The sequence below is a fragment of the Panulirus ornatus genome, chromosome 10 (assembly GCF_036320965.1).
Source record: "Panulirus ornatus isolate Po-2019 chromosome 10, ASM3632096v1, whole genome shotgun sequence".
NCBI classification, from domain to species: Eukaryota; Metazoa; Arthropoda; class Malacostraca; order Decapoda; family Palinuridae; genus Panulirus; species Panulirus ornatus.
The window spans coordinates 56232292-56248125 of NC_092233.1; the positions used below are offsets into that span (position 1 = coordinate 56232292).

At 43.2% G+C, this 15834-nt stretch overlaps 1 protein-coding gene across 2 annotated transcripts in view; it reads right to left on the minus strand.

The window, feature by feature from the left end:
• Positions 1-14290, minus strand: part of CARPA (Carbonic anhydrase-related protein A) — a 238089-nt gene extending 223799 nt beyond the window's left edge. The window contains exon 1 of one of the 2 annotated variants that reach the window (XM_071665915.1): positions 13788-14290. In XM_071665915.1, coding sequence (XP_071522016.1) covers positions 13788-13829 — 42 coding nt within the window. In that variant the 5' untranslated portion in view covers positions 13830-14290. The remainder of the gene's footprint in view (positions 1-13787) is intronic. The other variant, XM_071665914.1, reaches the window with a different exon arrangement.
• Positions 14291-15834: the final 1544 nt, after the last annotated feature.

The window sequence follows — 15834 nt, forward strand, 5'->3', positions numbered from 1 at the left end:
CACACGTATTATCAAACTCAGTCACCAGCTCCTGCAGTTTCTCACCCGAATCAGCCACCAGCGATGTATCATCAGCGAGCAACAACTGACTCACTTCCCAAGCCCTCTCATCCATATATATATATATATATATATATATATATATATATATATATATATATATATATATATATATATATATATATATGTGTGTGTGTGTATGTGTGTGTGTGTGTATGTGTGTGTGTGTGTGTGTGTGTGTGTGTGTGTGTGTGTGTGTAAAGGCAAGCTGTCCAAAAGTGTATGTTCAAATTTCAGGTGTATGGTAATTGAATTAGTTGCTGTTTGCTGATGACACGGCGCTAGTGGCAAATTTCAGTGAGAAACTGCAGAAGCTGTTGTCTGAGTTAGAGAGAGCGTGTGAAAGAGGAAAGTTGAGAGTGGATGAGAATAAATGCAAGGTTATTGGGTTTAGCAGTGCCAAGTGACAGGTTAAATGGAGTGTGAGTTTGAAGGGAGAGATTTTGGAGAAAATGGAGCGCTTTAGATACCTCTGAGTAGATATGAAAGTGACTGGAACCATGACTGTTAAACTGGGCATAGGGTGGGTGAGTGGTGCAAAGATCCTAGGCTCATTGAGGAATGTGTGGAAAGAGAAGTCGCTGTTTTGAGAGCAAAAATAGGCATGCTTGATGGTATAGCAGTCCCGTCAAAGCGGAATGGATGCAAGGCATGGGGCCTTAAGCAAGATGTGAAGAAGAGGGTGGGTATGTTAGAAATTAAATGTTTGAGGACAATATGTGGTATGAGGCGGGTAGATCGAATAGGTAGTGATAGGATAAGAGAAAGAGGTATGATAGTAAGAGGAGTACGTATGAGATAGATGAAGCGGGCGTGCTGAGATGGTTTGGTCATAAGGAGAGAATGAGGGGGGACAGGTGGCCAAGAGGGGTATACTACATGTCAAAAGTGGGAGGGAGCTAAGGAGGAGGACGACGAAGTTTGGAGTGAAAGATGCTTTGAAGGCTCGTGATCCTGAACACGCACGAGGGTCTGAGGCGTGCAGGGGATAAGGCGAACTGGACCGACATGGTACAGAGGGGGCGATGTGCTGTCAATGGACTGAACTGGTGTACATCGAGGTGTCGGAAAAAGCCACAGAAAGGTGTTTGATGCCTGGCTGTGGATAGAGGGTTGAATCTGAGGTGACAGTTCGGAAATGAATGTGAGTGATTGAGACCTTTTTTGTTGTTGTTGTTGTTGTTGTTGTTGTTCTGTTTCCTGGCACTACCTCGCTAGCGCGGGAAACGGAGATCCGAGTATGTAAAAATACATACTGACAATAATGTTAATGATATATATATATATATATATATATATATATATATATATATATATATATATATATATATATATATATATATATATATATATATATAACCTTTCTACTTCCATAAAAAACATAAGCCTTAATGAGAGAGAGAGAGAGAGAGAGAGAGAGAGAGAGAGAGAGAGAGAGAGAGAGAGAGAGAGAGAGAGAGAGTAGAGGGAGGGGGAGAATATATATATATATATATATTTCGTAAGGTAGCATATGAAAAACCATAAATTCCGGGTTATGGCTCCCAACAGCGATGCTAAAGTGAAGTTGGCAACATCATCTAGAAGTATTAAAGAGGGAGGGAAACGGAGAGCAACGGGAGAGACCTTTTTAATACACCACATCACTTTGTTTCCCAGGGTTCGAATCAAAACTCACCTCCCTGCTTTTATCACGGGTTGGAAAGTGAAAGAAAGAAAAAAATATATCCGTCAGTTCATGACGCAATATCATTTCCTTTTTGACATATTGAATACGAGAATTCATCCACAGGACTGAGAACAGTCTGTGTGTGTGTGTGAGTGTAGTTTTTTTTCTGTGTGTGTGTTTCTTTTAGTGTATACGAACGCTGTCATAAGAGATTGTTCAATGTGATGCCAAGGGTTTCGCTTTAGAAACATCCAGTTCTGTCATCCTTTTGCGATGCAACGCACCCTTCTTCCAGAGTACTTGGCGTTAATATCGAATCGGATGAAAGAGTCCGTTCACTCGTTTTCAGCAGATGGGATAAAGGGAAACTGGAGCGATGTGGTATACAGGGGATGACGTACGGTAAGTGGTCTGAGCCTAGGCATGTAGAAATGTCAGGGAGGGAAACCACGAATGCAAGGAAAGTTGATAGATTTCACGTTCTCCTTTTGAGTCCCGGTCTTTGGAGGTTATAGTTTCTGGAGGTTCCGGTTTTTAGAAGCTCCGGTTTTTAGAGGGGTCCGGTTTTTGGAGGTCCTGTTTCTGCAGGCATTTGATGTCTGCAGATTTCTATTATTTGAAGTTCCCAGTTTCTGAAGGTCCTGGTGGTTTTCAGATGGTCCTGATGCCTAGAGATTGGATCATGATTGGTCTTCGTGGTTTCAGATGGACCTGATGCCTGGAGATTGGATCCTGATTGGTCCTGGTGGTTTCAGGTGGTTCCTGATGCCTGGAGATTGGATCCTGATTGGTCCTGGTGGTTTCAGGTGGTTCCTGAGGCCTGGAGATTGGATCCTGATTGGTCCTGGTGGTTTCAGGTATTCCTGAGGCCTGGAGATTGGATCATGATTGGTGTCGTATGCCTCGTCAGCTCCACCCCTAATCCCACCTACTCAAGTGATTGGCAGGTGGCTAGGCTGGCATAGATCCTCTGCACTCGACACAGCGATCCTGGACCAGATCCCATAATGGCAAGTGTTCAGAACACAGACTCCCTCGGTAACGCAGACTCCTCTCGTAACCCAGAGTGTTCTGGTAACACAGACGCCTCCAGTGACACAGACGCCTCCAGTGACACAGACGCCTCTGGTAACACAGACGCCTCCGGTGACACAGACGCCTCTGGTAACACAGACGCCTCCGGTGACACAGACGCCTCTGGTAACACAAACTCTCCCGGTTACACAGACGTCTGGGAACACAGACGCCTCTGGTAACACAAACTTTCCTGGTGACACAGACGTCTGGGAACACAGACGCCTCTCAGAACACAGACGCCTCTGGTAACACAAATTATCCCGGTCACACAGACGTCTGGGAACACGGACGCCTCTGGCACCAAGAAGCGACAATGGACCTCAAGGAGACGAGGGTGGAAGCTGTTCCATTATTTTCCATATGTTGTTAATCAAATCACAACTTCTCCGGACGCCACGTAACTTCGGGTACCTGCCTACTGTGAGTGGGGAGTGCGTCAAGTGACGCACACGCATACCAGAAGGGAACACAGCACTCATGAAGGGGTGAAGGGGTGAGGAGGAGGGGAGGAAAAGACTTGCCTCAAAGACGACTGCTGGCAAGTGGACGCCTTTGTCTGACGAAAGGAGTTCGATCGTATGTAAGGGTGTGTAATGCTATACTTCTCTCTGAGCGGCGTGTTGGCTATAGTCTAAGGCTCAGCGAGAGAGATATATAGCCAGGACACGGAGAAGTGACGTGGGGACACACACACACACACACACACACACACACACACACACACACACACACACACACAAATATATATATATATATATATATATATATATATATATATATATATATATATATATATATATATATATATATTTCACACAATGAAGATATGTTCTATATTAACAAAAAGCACAATGCCCAACAACTCTTTCAAGAGAGAAAAGAGAAAAAAAAAAGGGAAAAAGAATTGAAAACATTGAATACGTTGTTTAGAATTTTAATCATGAGAGAGAGAGAGAGAGAGAGAGAGAGAGAGAGAGAGAGAGAGAGAGAGAGAGAGAGAGAGAGAGAAGAGAGAGAACAATTAACCCCTCAAAGAACTTATTATGATCACTCTGATCCCTGAATAATCCCAGGGTCATGACCCCACCCACATGGTACCATGACCTTTCCCTCTGGGGGATCAGGGATAAAATGGTAATGGTACGGTGAAGGCGAGATCAGAAAAGAGGCAGTGTCAAAGTGGATATCGTCACAGCGCACCTTCTTATATTCTCTCTCTCTCTCTCTCTCTCTCTCTCTCTCTCTCTCTCTCTCTCTCTCTCTCTCTCTCTCTCTCTCTCTCTATTACTCTCTCTCTAACCACATCTTCTCTCCACCGCTAGATGCATGTAACCCACCAATCCCCCCCATCCCTCCTCTCTTCTTTTTTCCATACTCTTCTCATTAGAAAAAAAAAAAAGAATATATATATATATATATATATATATATATATATATATATATATATATATATATATATATATATATATATATATATATACATATACACACACACTTCATAAGACAAAGAATTAAAAGAATAAATCAAAAGAGACATATGATCGTCAAAGGTAAAGGGGGATGAGGGGTGGATGAAGGGGGATGAAGGTTAGGGAGGGGATGAGGTTGGAAGGGGATGAGGTTGGGAGGGAGGGTTGGTTGGTTGGTTGGTAAGTTCATTAAAGGTCACGGAAAACGAGTATCGCCGCGGGTCATCCAAGTTCAAGTGCCCGGACTCAAGATAGGTCAACGGTGGGGGGGGGGGGGTCAAGGGGGGAGCGTCACCAAGATACAAGAGAAAAAAAGAAATAAAGAAAAACAAGGTCTGTGGGACATTCATCCCACTGTGGGGGGGAGGATGTGGGTGGGGGGGATGGAAAGGTCATAAAACAATTCATCATAGATTACAGGTCCCGGGAAATGTCAGGGACGAAGGTCACACACACACACACACACACACACACACACACACACACACACACACACACACACACACACACCTCAAAGATCACTATGCCTCACCCACAGTGTTGATGATCAATGACTGATCTCAGTGAATAAAAAAAGGAAAGAAAAATGTTGATCTCCCTCACCCCTTCATTCTTTCTCTCTTGCCTTTCTTTCTTGCCTTTCTTTCTTTCTAATTCCCTTTTCTTCCACCCCACCTCCCTCCTCCTCCCTCCTCCCTCACTCCTCATTCTTGCTCTTTCGGTCTCTCTCTCTCTCTCTCTCTCTCTCTCTCTCTCTCTCTCTCTCTCTCTCTCTCTCTCTCTCTCTCTCTCTCTCCTCCCTCCCTTCTCTCTCTCTCTTCTCTCCTCTCTCTCTCTCTCTCTCTCTCTCTCTCTCTCTCTCTCTCTCTCTCTCTCTCTCTCTCTCTCTCTCTCTCTCCCTCCCTTCTCTCACTCTCTCTCCCTCCCTTCTCTCACTCTCTCTCCCTTCTCTCTCTCTCTCTCTCTCTCTCTCTCTCTCTCTCTCTCTCTCTCTCTCTCTCTTCTTCTTCTTCTTCTTCTTCTTCTTCTTCTTCTTCTTCTTCTTCTTCTCTCTCTCTCTGCTCCCTTCTCTCTCTCTCTCTCTCTCTCTCTCTCTCTCTCTCTCTCTCTCTCTCTCTCTCTCTCTCTCTCCCTCCCCACTGCGCCCTCCCCGCCCCTCCCCTCGCTCAACCCCCCAGGGTAGGGTGGTGGTTTTAGGAAGAAAAGGTTGTGCAAAATCTAGTGTGAGGGGGGGGAAAACATTCTCTCGCCCCGATTCCCCTTCGTAATGATGATAGGATGAGCGATAAAGAGGACCCCCACGACACGCCACAAATATGGCTGCTATATATCTCTCCACGCCCCAGTTCGTCTTCTATACAGATGCTGGTGCGCGCGTGTGTGTGGGGTGGTTGGCGTGGGCGCGCCTTATATAGACCATATCCAAGTGGTCTGTCGTACCTGTGGCTCAGATCTATCAAGATTGTCCTCAAAAGGTCACAATACTAGCTCAAAATCCTGCATGTGTACGTAAGACTATTAAGAATAATATTTATCCGACGTCTCTTCGTCGTATAGCAACTGACTGTTATATTTCTCTCTTGTGTCTCCCCTGATGATGTGATTATTACACGAAAGTGCACTTGGGAACTTATCGTGTTTCATTTTCCCCGTGGACTCATAGGAATATATATATATATATATATTTTTTTTTTTTTTTTTTTTCATACTATTCGCTATTTCCCGCAATAGCGAGGTAGCGTTAAGAACGGAGGACTGGGCCTTTGAGGGAATATCCTCACCTGGACCTCTCCTCTGTTCCTTCTTTTGGAAAAAAAAAAAAACGAGAGGGGAGGATTTCCAGCCCCCCGCTCCCTTCCCTTTTAGTCGCCTTCTACGACACGCAGGGAATACGTGGGAAGTATTCTTTCTCCCCTATCCCCAGGGAATATATATATATACATATATTTTTTTTTTTTTAAACTATTCGCCATTTCCCGCGTTAGCGAGGTAGCGTTAAGAACAGAGAACTGGGCCACTGAGGGAATATCCTCACCTGGTCCCCTTCTCTGTTCCTTCTTTTGGAAAATTAAAAAGAATTGAGAGGGGAGGATTTCCAGCCCCCCGCTCCCTCCCCTTTTAGTCGCCTTCTACGACACGCAGGGAATACGTGGGAAGTATTCTTTCTCCCCTATCCCCAGGGATAATATATATATATATATATATATATATATATATATATATATATATATATATATATATATATATATATATATACATATATATATATATATATATATATATATATATATATATATATATATATATATGATTGGGGGGGGGGTGCTGGAAATCCTCTCCTCTCGTTTTTTTTAGTTTTCCAAAAGAAGGAACATAGAAGGGGGCCAAGTGAGTATATTCCCTCAAAGGCTCAGTCCTCTGTTCTTAGCGCTACCTTTGCTAACGCAGGGAAATGGCAAATAGTATAAAAAAAATTATATATATATATATATATATATATATATATATATATATATATATATATATATATATATATATTTTATTTTTTTTATTATACTTTGTCGTTAACAAAAACATCGGGATGCTGATAATCAAAGCATAATGATAATAATGAATAGATGCTGATAATCAAACCATAATGATAATGAATAAATGAATAAATATATAGAACGCCAATTTTTTGAGTGATGGAACTTCAGAACCAGAGCAACTTCATTATCTTGACATGATCTCTTCTCAGGTTCCAAAATCAAGGAAAGAATCTGCTGGAAGAGTAAGAAAAAAAAAGAAAGATAAATAAAATTGTTGAAAATGAAAATTATGAGCAATTAAAATTTCTTTGGAGATTTCACAAAGCGCCTCGGGGAGGGTGTTCTTACGGTAGCCTGAAAGTGGTTTATCTGACCGGTTCTCACGGGTTACCTATAGTGGTTTATCTGACCGGTTCTCACGGGTTCCCTATAGTGGTTTATCTGACCGGTTCTCACGGGTTCCCTAAAGTGGTTTATCTAACCGGTTCTCACGGGTTACCTAAAGTGGTTTATCTAACCGGTTCTCACGAGTTACCTAAAGTGGTTTATCTGACCGGTTCTCACGGGTTACCTAAAGTGGTTTATCTAACCGGTTCTCACGGGTTACCTAAAGTGGTTTATCTGACCGGTTCTCACGGGTTTCCTAAAGTGGTTTATCTGACCGGTTCTCACGGGTTACCTAAAGTGGTTTATCTAACCGGTTCTCACGGGTTACCTAAAGTGGTTTATCTAACCGGTTCTCACGGGTTACCTATAGTGGTTTATCTGACCGGTTCTCACGGGTTACCTAAAGTGGTGTATATGACCGCTTCTCATGGATTTCCTAAAGTGGTTTATCTAACCGGTTCTCACGGGTTCCGTAAAGCGGTTTATCTGACCGGTTCTCAAGAGTTTCCCAAAGGGATGTATCTGACTGGTTCTCATGGATATTCTTGTGGTATCTATGACCGGTTCTCATGGATATTCTTGTGGTATCTATGACCGGTTCTCATGGATATTCTTGTGGTTTCTATGACCGGTTCTCATCGATATTCTTGTGGTTTCTGTGACCGGTTCTCATGGATATTCTTGTGGTATCTATGACCGGTTCTCATGGATATTCTTGTGGTTTCTATGACCGGTTCTCATCGATATTCTTGTGGTTTCTGTGACCGGTTCTCATGGATATTCTTGTGGTTTCTATGACCGGTTCTCATCGATATTCTTGTGGTTTCTGTGACCGGTTCTCATGGATATTCTTGTGGTTTCTATGACCGGTTCTCATGAACATTCTTGTGGTTTCTATGACCAGTTCTCATGAACATTCTTGTGGTTTCTATGACCAGTTCTCATGAACATTCTTGTGGTTTCTATGACCGGTTCTCATGAACATTCTTGTGGTTTCTAAGACCAGTTCTCATGAACATTCTTGTGGTTTCTATGACCGGTTCTCATGAACATTCCTGTGGTTTCTATGAACGGTTCTCATGAACATTCTTGTGGTTTCTATGACCGGTTCTCACGGGCTTCTGATAGTGGTATATTTGACCGGTTCTTACGGTCTTCTGACCATAGTTTAACCGGCCGGTTCTCACAGGCTTCCTAATGGAGCTGAAAATGACCGGGTCACACCGTTTTCTTTGGTTTATTTGACCGGCTCTGATGGTTTTCTTTGGTTTATTTCACCATTTCTCACGGTTCTGTTTGAATAATTTAAGCGACCGGTCCTCAAGGTTTTCTTTGGTTTATTTGACCAGTTTTTACGGTTTTTGCAAAATTGCTTGTACGACCGGTTCTCAAGGGTTTCTTAAAGTGGTTTATAAGACCGGCCTTCACGGGGTTTTTTTGACGTATTTAATCAACCGGTTCTCAGAGGTTTTTTTTAAAGTGGTTTATCTGACCCGTTCTCACGGATTTCTCAACGTGGTTTAATGTGATTGGTGATCATGGGTTCCTTGACGTGGTTTATTGACTTACTCTTGAGGTTTATATCTAGTGGTTTAGGTGATCTGTTTTACCACAGATCTTTTATTGGGTTTATTTGACGAGGTCGGCAGGATTGCTCACGTGGGTTTATTGTGCCGTTATTCACGGGTTTCGGACGCGGTTTAGTTGGCCGGTTCTCAAGGGCTTCTTACGTAGATCAACTGACCGGTTCTCCGGTTTTTCGTATACTCTGATTGTAAATTTCTAATTGTAAATTTCTAATTGTAAATTTCTAATTGTAAATTTCTAATTCTATGGATCATTTCGGACGAGCCTGATTGGCCGGCCGCTCAAGAAGTTGGCCAAGAATCCAGACTTGCCCTGCAGCTACGCAGGCAGCGCCGCCCTGATACAGGAACCTTTTTACCCTTTTATCTATTTATTTATTTATTTTTTTTACTGCTGTAAAAAAAGAGAGAAAAAGTGTGGGTTGAGATCACCGAGGGAAATTACACACACACACACACACACACACACACACGTTCAAATTCCTTTTCAACATTATTAACCTCCTGTATTCTCTGTGGGCTATGTTAGGTCATAAGATCTTAATAAGGGTTAAGTTAAGCGAAGGTATGTTCAAGGCAGGTCAATGCTAGGTTAGGTTAGGTACGACTCTGTTAAGCTAGGTTAGATGTGGCTGTGAGATACGACTCTGTTTAGCTAGGTTACGTGTGGCTATGTTAAAAATCCGGTCAGGTTATGCTGAGACACAGCTCTGTTATGCTGATTTAGGTGTGGCTATGTTAAACATCCGGTCAGGTTATGCTGAGACACGACTCTGTTATGCTGGTTTAGGTGTGGCTATGTTAAACATCCGGTCAGGTTATGCTGAGACACGACTCTGTTATGCTGGTTTAGGTGTGGCTATGTTAAAAATCCGGTCAGGTTATGCTGACACACGACTCTGTTATGCTGGTTTAGGTGTGGCTTTGTTAAAAACCCGGTCAGGTTATGCTTAGACGTGTCACGACTCTGTTATGCTGGTTTAGGTGTGGCTATGTTAAAAATCCGGTCAGGTTATGCTGAGACACGACTCTGTTATGCTGGTTTAGGTGTGGCTATGTTAAACATCCGGTCAGGTTATGCTGAGACACGACTCTGTTATGCTGATTTAGGTGTGGCTATGTTAAAAATCCGATCAGGTTATGCTGAGACACGACTCTGTTATGCTGATTTAGGTGTGGCTATGTTAAAAATCCGGTCAGGTTATGCTGAGACACGACTCTGTTATGCTAGAGTAAGCGAAGCTCTGTTCAAAATCATGCCAGGTTAGGCAAGGTGACAACTCTGTTAAGCTAGGTTTAAGAGAACCTACGTTAAGACAAAAAAAAAATCAGGTCAGGATGAATAATAACATCAAAAATCATATAAGGATAGATCAGGATAAACAAACATGTTAAAAACAAGGTTAGGATGATTGTGGCTCTGTTAACTAAGGTCAGGTTACGTCACACCATGTTAAGTTACAGTGCCAAGAATTACAGTCATTACAGTGCAATGTAATCCAATCTTAATCAATTCTTCATTATTTTTTTTTCTCAGTATTCTGTTCCTCTGTCCCCACTTTCGTCTCACTGTGGCTTACGGACCCAGGAATTACGGCCGGTTCCGTAACTGGTCAAAATTAGGAAGTGCCGGTAAAATAGATATCAAGCCGACCGAAACTATGCCCAGTAGGTTTTTGGGTGTAGAATCGATCACAGAAGGTGCCGGTCGCGTAAACTCTACGTGACCGGTTACGTGACCGGTTGAAGGTTTGGAACCTATGATCGTAATGTCTTTGTTGATGATTTGTGAGCTATTAAGCTCAAAATTATCATCATCATCATTATCATCATCATTATCTTTACTAATTACGAGAATAACAAACACACGGAAGGATCTCCCAAGATGTTGACCAACAAATATAGAAAATACAAACACATGGCTGACGATATATATAAATATACAAACAAATACAAAGAAAAGGGAAAATAACCCATGACCGTCCAATTCGTGTGACCTTAACCCACAGAGCATGAAGAAGGTACGCCCTTTTGTGCATGAGGGACTGACCTTTGACCTGACCCTTATCGAAGAGGTCGAGGAGCCAAGCCACCATACCCACTGGTCGTATCGTCGCGTTCGAGGGTCGTACCGTCGTGGTCAAGGGTCGTACCATCGTGGTCAAGAGTAGTACCGTCGTGCTCAAAGGTCGTGCCGCCATGTTCAAGGGTCGTTTCGTCGTGCTCGAGGGTAGTGCCATCGTGGTCAAGGGCACGAGCACCGTCGTGGTCAAGGGTCGTTAGCATCGTGGTCAAGGGTCGTGCCATCGTGTTCAAGGGTCGTACCGTCATGCTCAAGGGTCGTACCATCGTGGTCAAGGATCGTGCCATCGTGGTCAAGGATCGTACCATCGCGCTCAAGGGTCGTACCGTTGTGGTCAAGGGTCGTACCATCGTGGTCAAGGATCGTGCCATCGTGTTCAAGGGTCGTACCGTCATGCTCAAGGATCGTACCATCGTGGTCAAGGGTCGTGCCATCGTGGTCAAGGCTCGTACCGTCATGCTCAAGGATCGTACCATCGCGCTCAAGGCTTACACCATCGCGCTCAAGGCTCACACCCTCGCGCTCAAGGCTTACACCATCGTGCTCAAGGCTCACACCATCGCGCTCAAGACTCACGCCCTCGCTGCACACGAAGTCCCTATTGCATCCGGAGGCCATATTTTAGATAATGTATCCTACATCGACCGAGGTACTGGGAAATCCCATACCGAACTATGTAAACTATACACACACGAGTCTGATTTATCAAACACATCGATAAGTCTATGACGGGACACAAAGCGACTCCTCCTCAAACTGTCTTACAATCGCCCCAGCACATTCTTCAACATGGGAACCGAACCACCTCAATCGAGTTCGAAGCTCCGAAACCTCCTGGAGGCATTGAGGCTCCACGCGAAGTCGACTTCGAAGCTTTCCCCTGTGATGATCTTGTGTTTGGTGGGGTATTCCCGCCAGGGTTACGTCACGGCTGTAGCCTTGACGTCACTGGAATCATCAGCTGTGAACTGGTGACATCATAGTGAATCGTGACGTCATTACCCCACTATGCCCCGCTGCCTCGGGATTGGCTGAATGATGAAGGCAATATATTTCCAAAATATTTTCTTTGCTCTGCGGAAATTAATTCTTTACCTATTTTTTTTTTTTATTTCCCCCGTTTCTTGAAAGTGCTTCGTAAGGTGAAGTTATTATTTTCTTCTTCCATTGAAATATCATTATCATCAAAGAGTAAGTAATTATAATGGTGATGAACAAGAAGGGAAAGGTGATAGAAATGGAAGGGGAGAGGAAGGAGGAATATACAGACGACATCGCAAAAGCAGTGAAGACTAATTTCAAAGTATTGATATATTTTCAAAACCAATTTCTAGAGAAGATACACATCGACAAAATCTGGATTTATTACAAAAATTTTCAAATTTCTTTCCAGTGGTTAAAAGGATACCTTAAGAGAATTTTTAACCCGATGATCAGCGAGACTTCAATGATTTGTTTAGCTCTATGGGTAAAAATCCTTCTGTGATATATACAACCGAGTATTCGTGACCGAACGTCACAATAAACATGTCTTAATAAGCATAAAATGTCTTGAAGAGATAGACAGACATAGAGACACACCTTAAGAATGTGTCTTTAAGCAATAAATGTCTTGATGAGATAGACAGACATAGAGAGACACCGTAAGAATGTGTCTGTAAGCAATAAATGTCTTGATGAGATAGACAGACATAGAGACACCGTAAGAATGTGTCTGTAAGCAATAAATGTCTTGATGAAATAGACAAGACATAGAGACACTCCTTAAGAATGTGTCTTTAAGCAATAAATTCTTGAGATAAAAGGAAAAAAAAAATCTATAGTCATCATGCATCAAGAAAGAAAAAAAAATGTATCTTCATGGGTGACTATTATATGAAGCCTCATTATTCATCCTTTAAGTCATTTACACTCGGCAAACAACAGTAGTGCCAGACAGACACGGATTAATTAAACCAAATATACTAACATTTCCAGGATATTCCAGCGAACGACAGGGTCTAATCCCTTAAGCATGACGGTACGACCCTTGAGCACAATGGCACGACCCCATGAACAAGAGAGCGCGAGCCTTGAGCACGGTAGGATGAGCCTTTCTTAAGTCATACGGCCTGGCCCTTGACCTTAGCCCTTGAGGATCAGGTCAAAGATATGACGGTCAGTGTATCCCAAAGGCTACAAGACGGTGCTCACGTCACCCCGTCGTACTGAGAAACGTATCGCTATGTCCAAGGTGTCGTAACCGTCTCGTGCTCAAGGGTCGCACCGCCAATGCTCAGAGATCGTACCGCTGTGTTCGAAGGCCACCCCCGTCGTACTGTATTCAAAAGTCGTACCGCTGTGTCCAGGGATCGTATCGACGTGCTCAATGATTAAGGAAGAAGAAGAAGAAGAAGAAGAAAAGGTAATTGGACACCTCCTGTCATTGCAGTAGACAGGAGAAGGATGGCTGGAAATGCCATAATAGAAGGGTACTTATTAGTGGCCCGACACACACACACACTCCTCCTCCTTCATCGTCCTCGAAGTTCTTTCGTCATGATAATGCCCATCTGTCTTGGCATTTCTTGCGTGATACACAGAGAAATGATATAATCAACTGACGTGTTATAATTCCATCCACCGGGTTACGATTCTGAAATGACTGGAGTACGACAGTACATTTCAGCAATCTCCTGAAAGCCTTGGATAAACATATGTCTGAAAGGAGTATTTGTGCCCAGCGCTATGTTAGTCAGTAAAGAAAAAAAATGTAATCTTTGTGTGCGTCCATTATAATTTCTAACTGTGCAAATACCTCCGTCACAAAAACTGGTACCTTGAAGAATGATGTAAGACTAGATTAAGATGATTCATCGGTCAATTGGATCTAAAAGGAACTGGTCATGAGGCAGAGGAAGTGAATACAAGCAACACTCAACTTACCAGGAAGGAAGAGGACGAGTTGAACCAGTCGGAGGACCACATCTCTCACGGCTAACATCATCATGGTGTTCTAAAAAGGTTTCTCCTCCTCCTCTTTTTCTTTTTTTTTCTCTCTCTCTCTTTGACAAGGCACGACACTAGTAAACCTGGGCGGTTTAACAGTCACTGCACGATATAAACTACCTTACTAACATGTAAACTGTTTACATGCGAGTCACTACATGAGCCAACCCTCCAGGAAGGAACGCTCATGATGAACTGGACGAGCATTAATATCTTGCGTCCATCATTTCATTATAATTTCCCCCATCGTCTACTATTGTCACACTACTACGATCATCAGCTGAGTATCTCTATGAAAGACCTCAATATTTGCAGCTGTCATGTGAGACTTCGAGGCTCTGTGTGCCGGGAGAAGCCTCGAAGTCGCGGCATGACATGAGTGACAGGGAGAGGCCGCGACGTGAGCTCCTTCGCGCACAACGTCCGAAGACAAACTGACTCTCAGCTTCCCTCGTCCACCGGCCTCTACCGGCCGCCGTGACCAAATGCCTGCGCCAATTCCACAAACCACCGCTCGCATCCATATTATTTCGGAGCTCGTGCGCGCATCGTGGGGAATTTTTAAAGGCCTTCAGGTCCCTCCTCCCCCAGTGTGTGGGCGTCTTTGTCACTGTGGGATATTCCAGTGAACAGATTTTGGCTATTCTGAACTAGGCGGGGGGAAACATCGAACACGAACACACACACACCCCTTCCCACCCCCTGACAGAGGACTTAAAATGGTCATAAGCAAGTCCCACTCTACGCCTTTCGCAGAGCTTGGGTGATTGGTGGAGGGGAAATGGAGACGACCCCTTGACTGGCCAATCACCAGCCCAGAACAAGCGGGAATTAACACGGCTTCGGATGTCAACATCATTTCGAACCGTTTCATTCACAGTTCGAGACACACGTATCCCTGAAGTGACTAGAAGTAATCTCTGAACATTAGCGAATCAGACATGTCTACTGCAGCTATGCCATGAAAAAGAATGTATGACCTTTACTCTGAGAACAGTTCAAGCCTTATGACCAACAGACAGCCAATAACCATTAAACCCAACGCCGTACATAGTTAACTTAGGTTCCAATTAACAATTCATCTCGAACCCTCATTCACAGTGACCGAGCTTCCACACACACACACACATACACACCGCATTACCATTGAGTATCCAAAGTCCCGTAGTTGATAATTGAAATCGGTCTTTCGTAGCCCTGAGAACGAATTCGTTCATGGTAATCTTTCTTCTATGACAAAAAGAAGAAAGTCAATTTAAAGAGAAGGGAAACGCGAACCAAAAGCCCTTCAATAAAGATAGCGTAACTCGTTTTATTTTGCATATAAAATTCAATTATCGTACCTGGCTGGTATGCAGTCGAAACATTTTAGAGTTAGAAAAAAAAAAAAGGAATCTGTTTTGTCTTTCTAGTTTTTGCTGTAAAATTAAGTAACACACTCATGAGGATAAGTTATTCACGTCAAAGTTAAGTAACACTTCATGTGAATAAGCAGTTCAGGTCGAAATTAAGTAACACCGATGAGGATAAGCTGTTCATGTCAAAATTAAGTAACTTTCATGAGAATAAGTTGTTCAGGTCGGATATATTATTGTTGGATTCGCTGGCTATATCACCGATTAAACGTCATTAGTATACCATACTCGAATATACGCCACGCAGTGAATGAGCGTATTCAGACTGACGAATATCTCTTGTCCAACAACTAGTCTTTGATTTAACGATCATAAAGTCGCGCTATTTCATTTTTTTTTTAGGGGAGGGGGAAGGAAGGGGGGGGCGCTATTGCATTTAAAAAAATATTTCACTTTTCATTCCATGTCAGTCGTTATTTTTATGCGGGTCATCCAGTGTTAATCTGTCCAATTCAACGGAGTTAATCGATAAGTAACATTTCACGTGAGGAAAATATCTCTCTCCTGCCCATATCTTAACTCCCTCAGACTGAGGGAATGGTTCCGACACATGTTGGCGTGACCTCCCT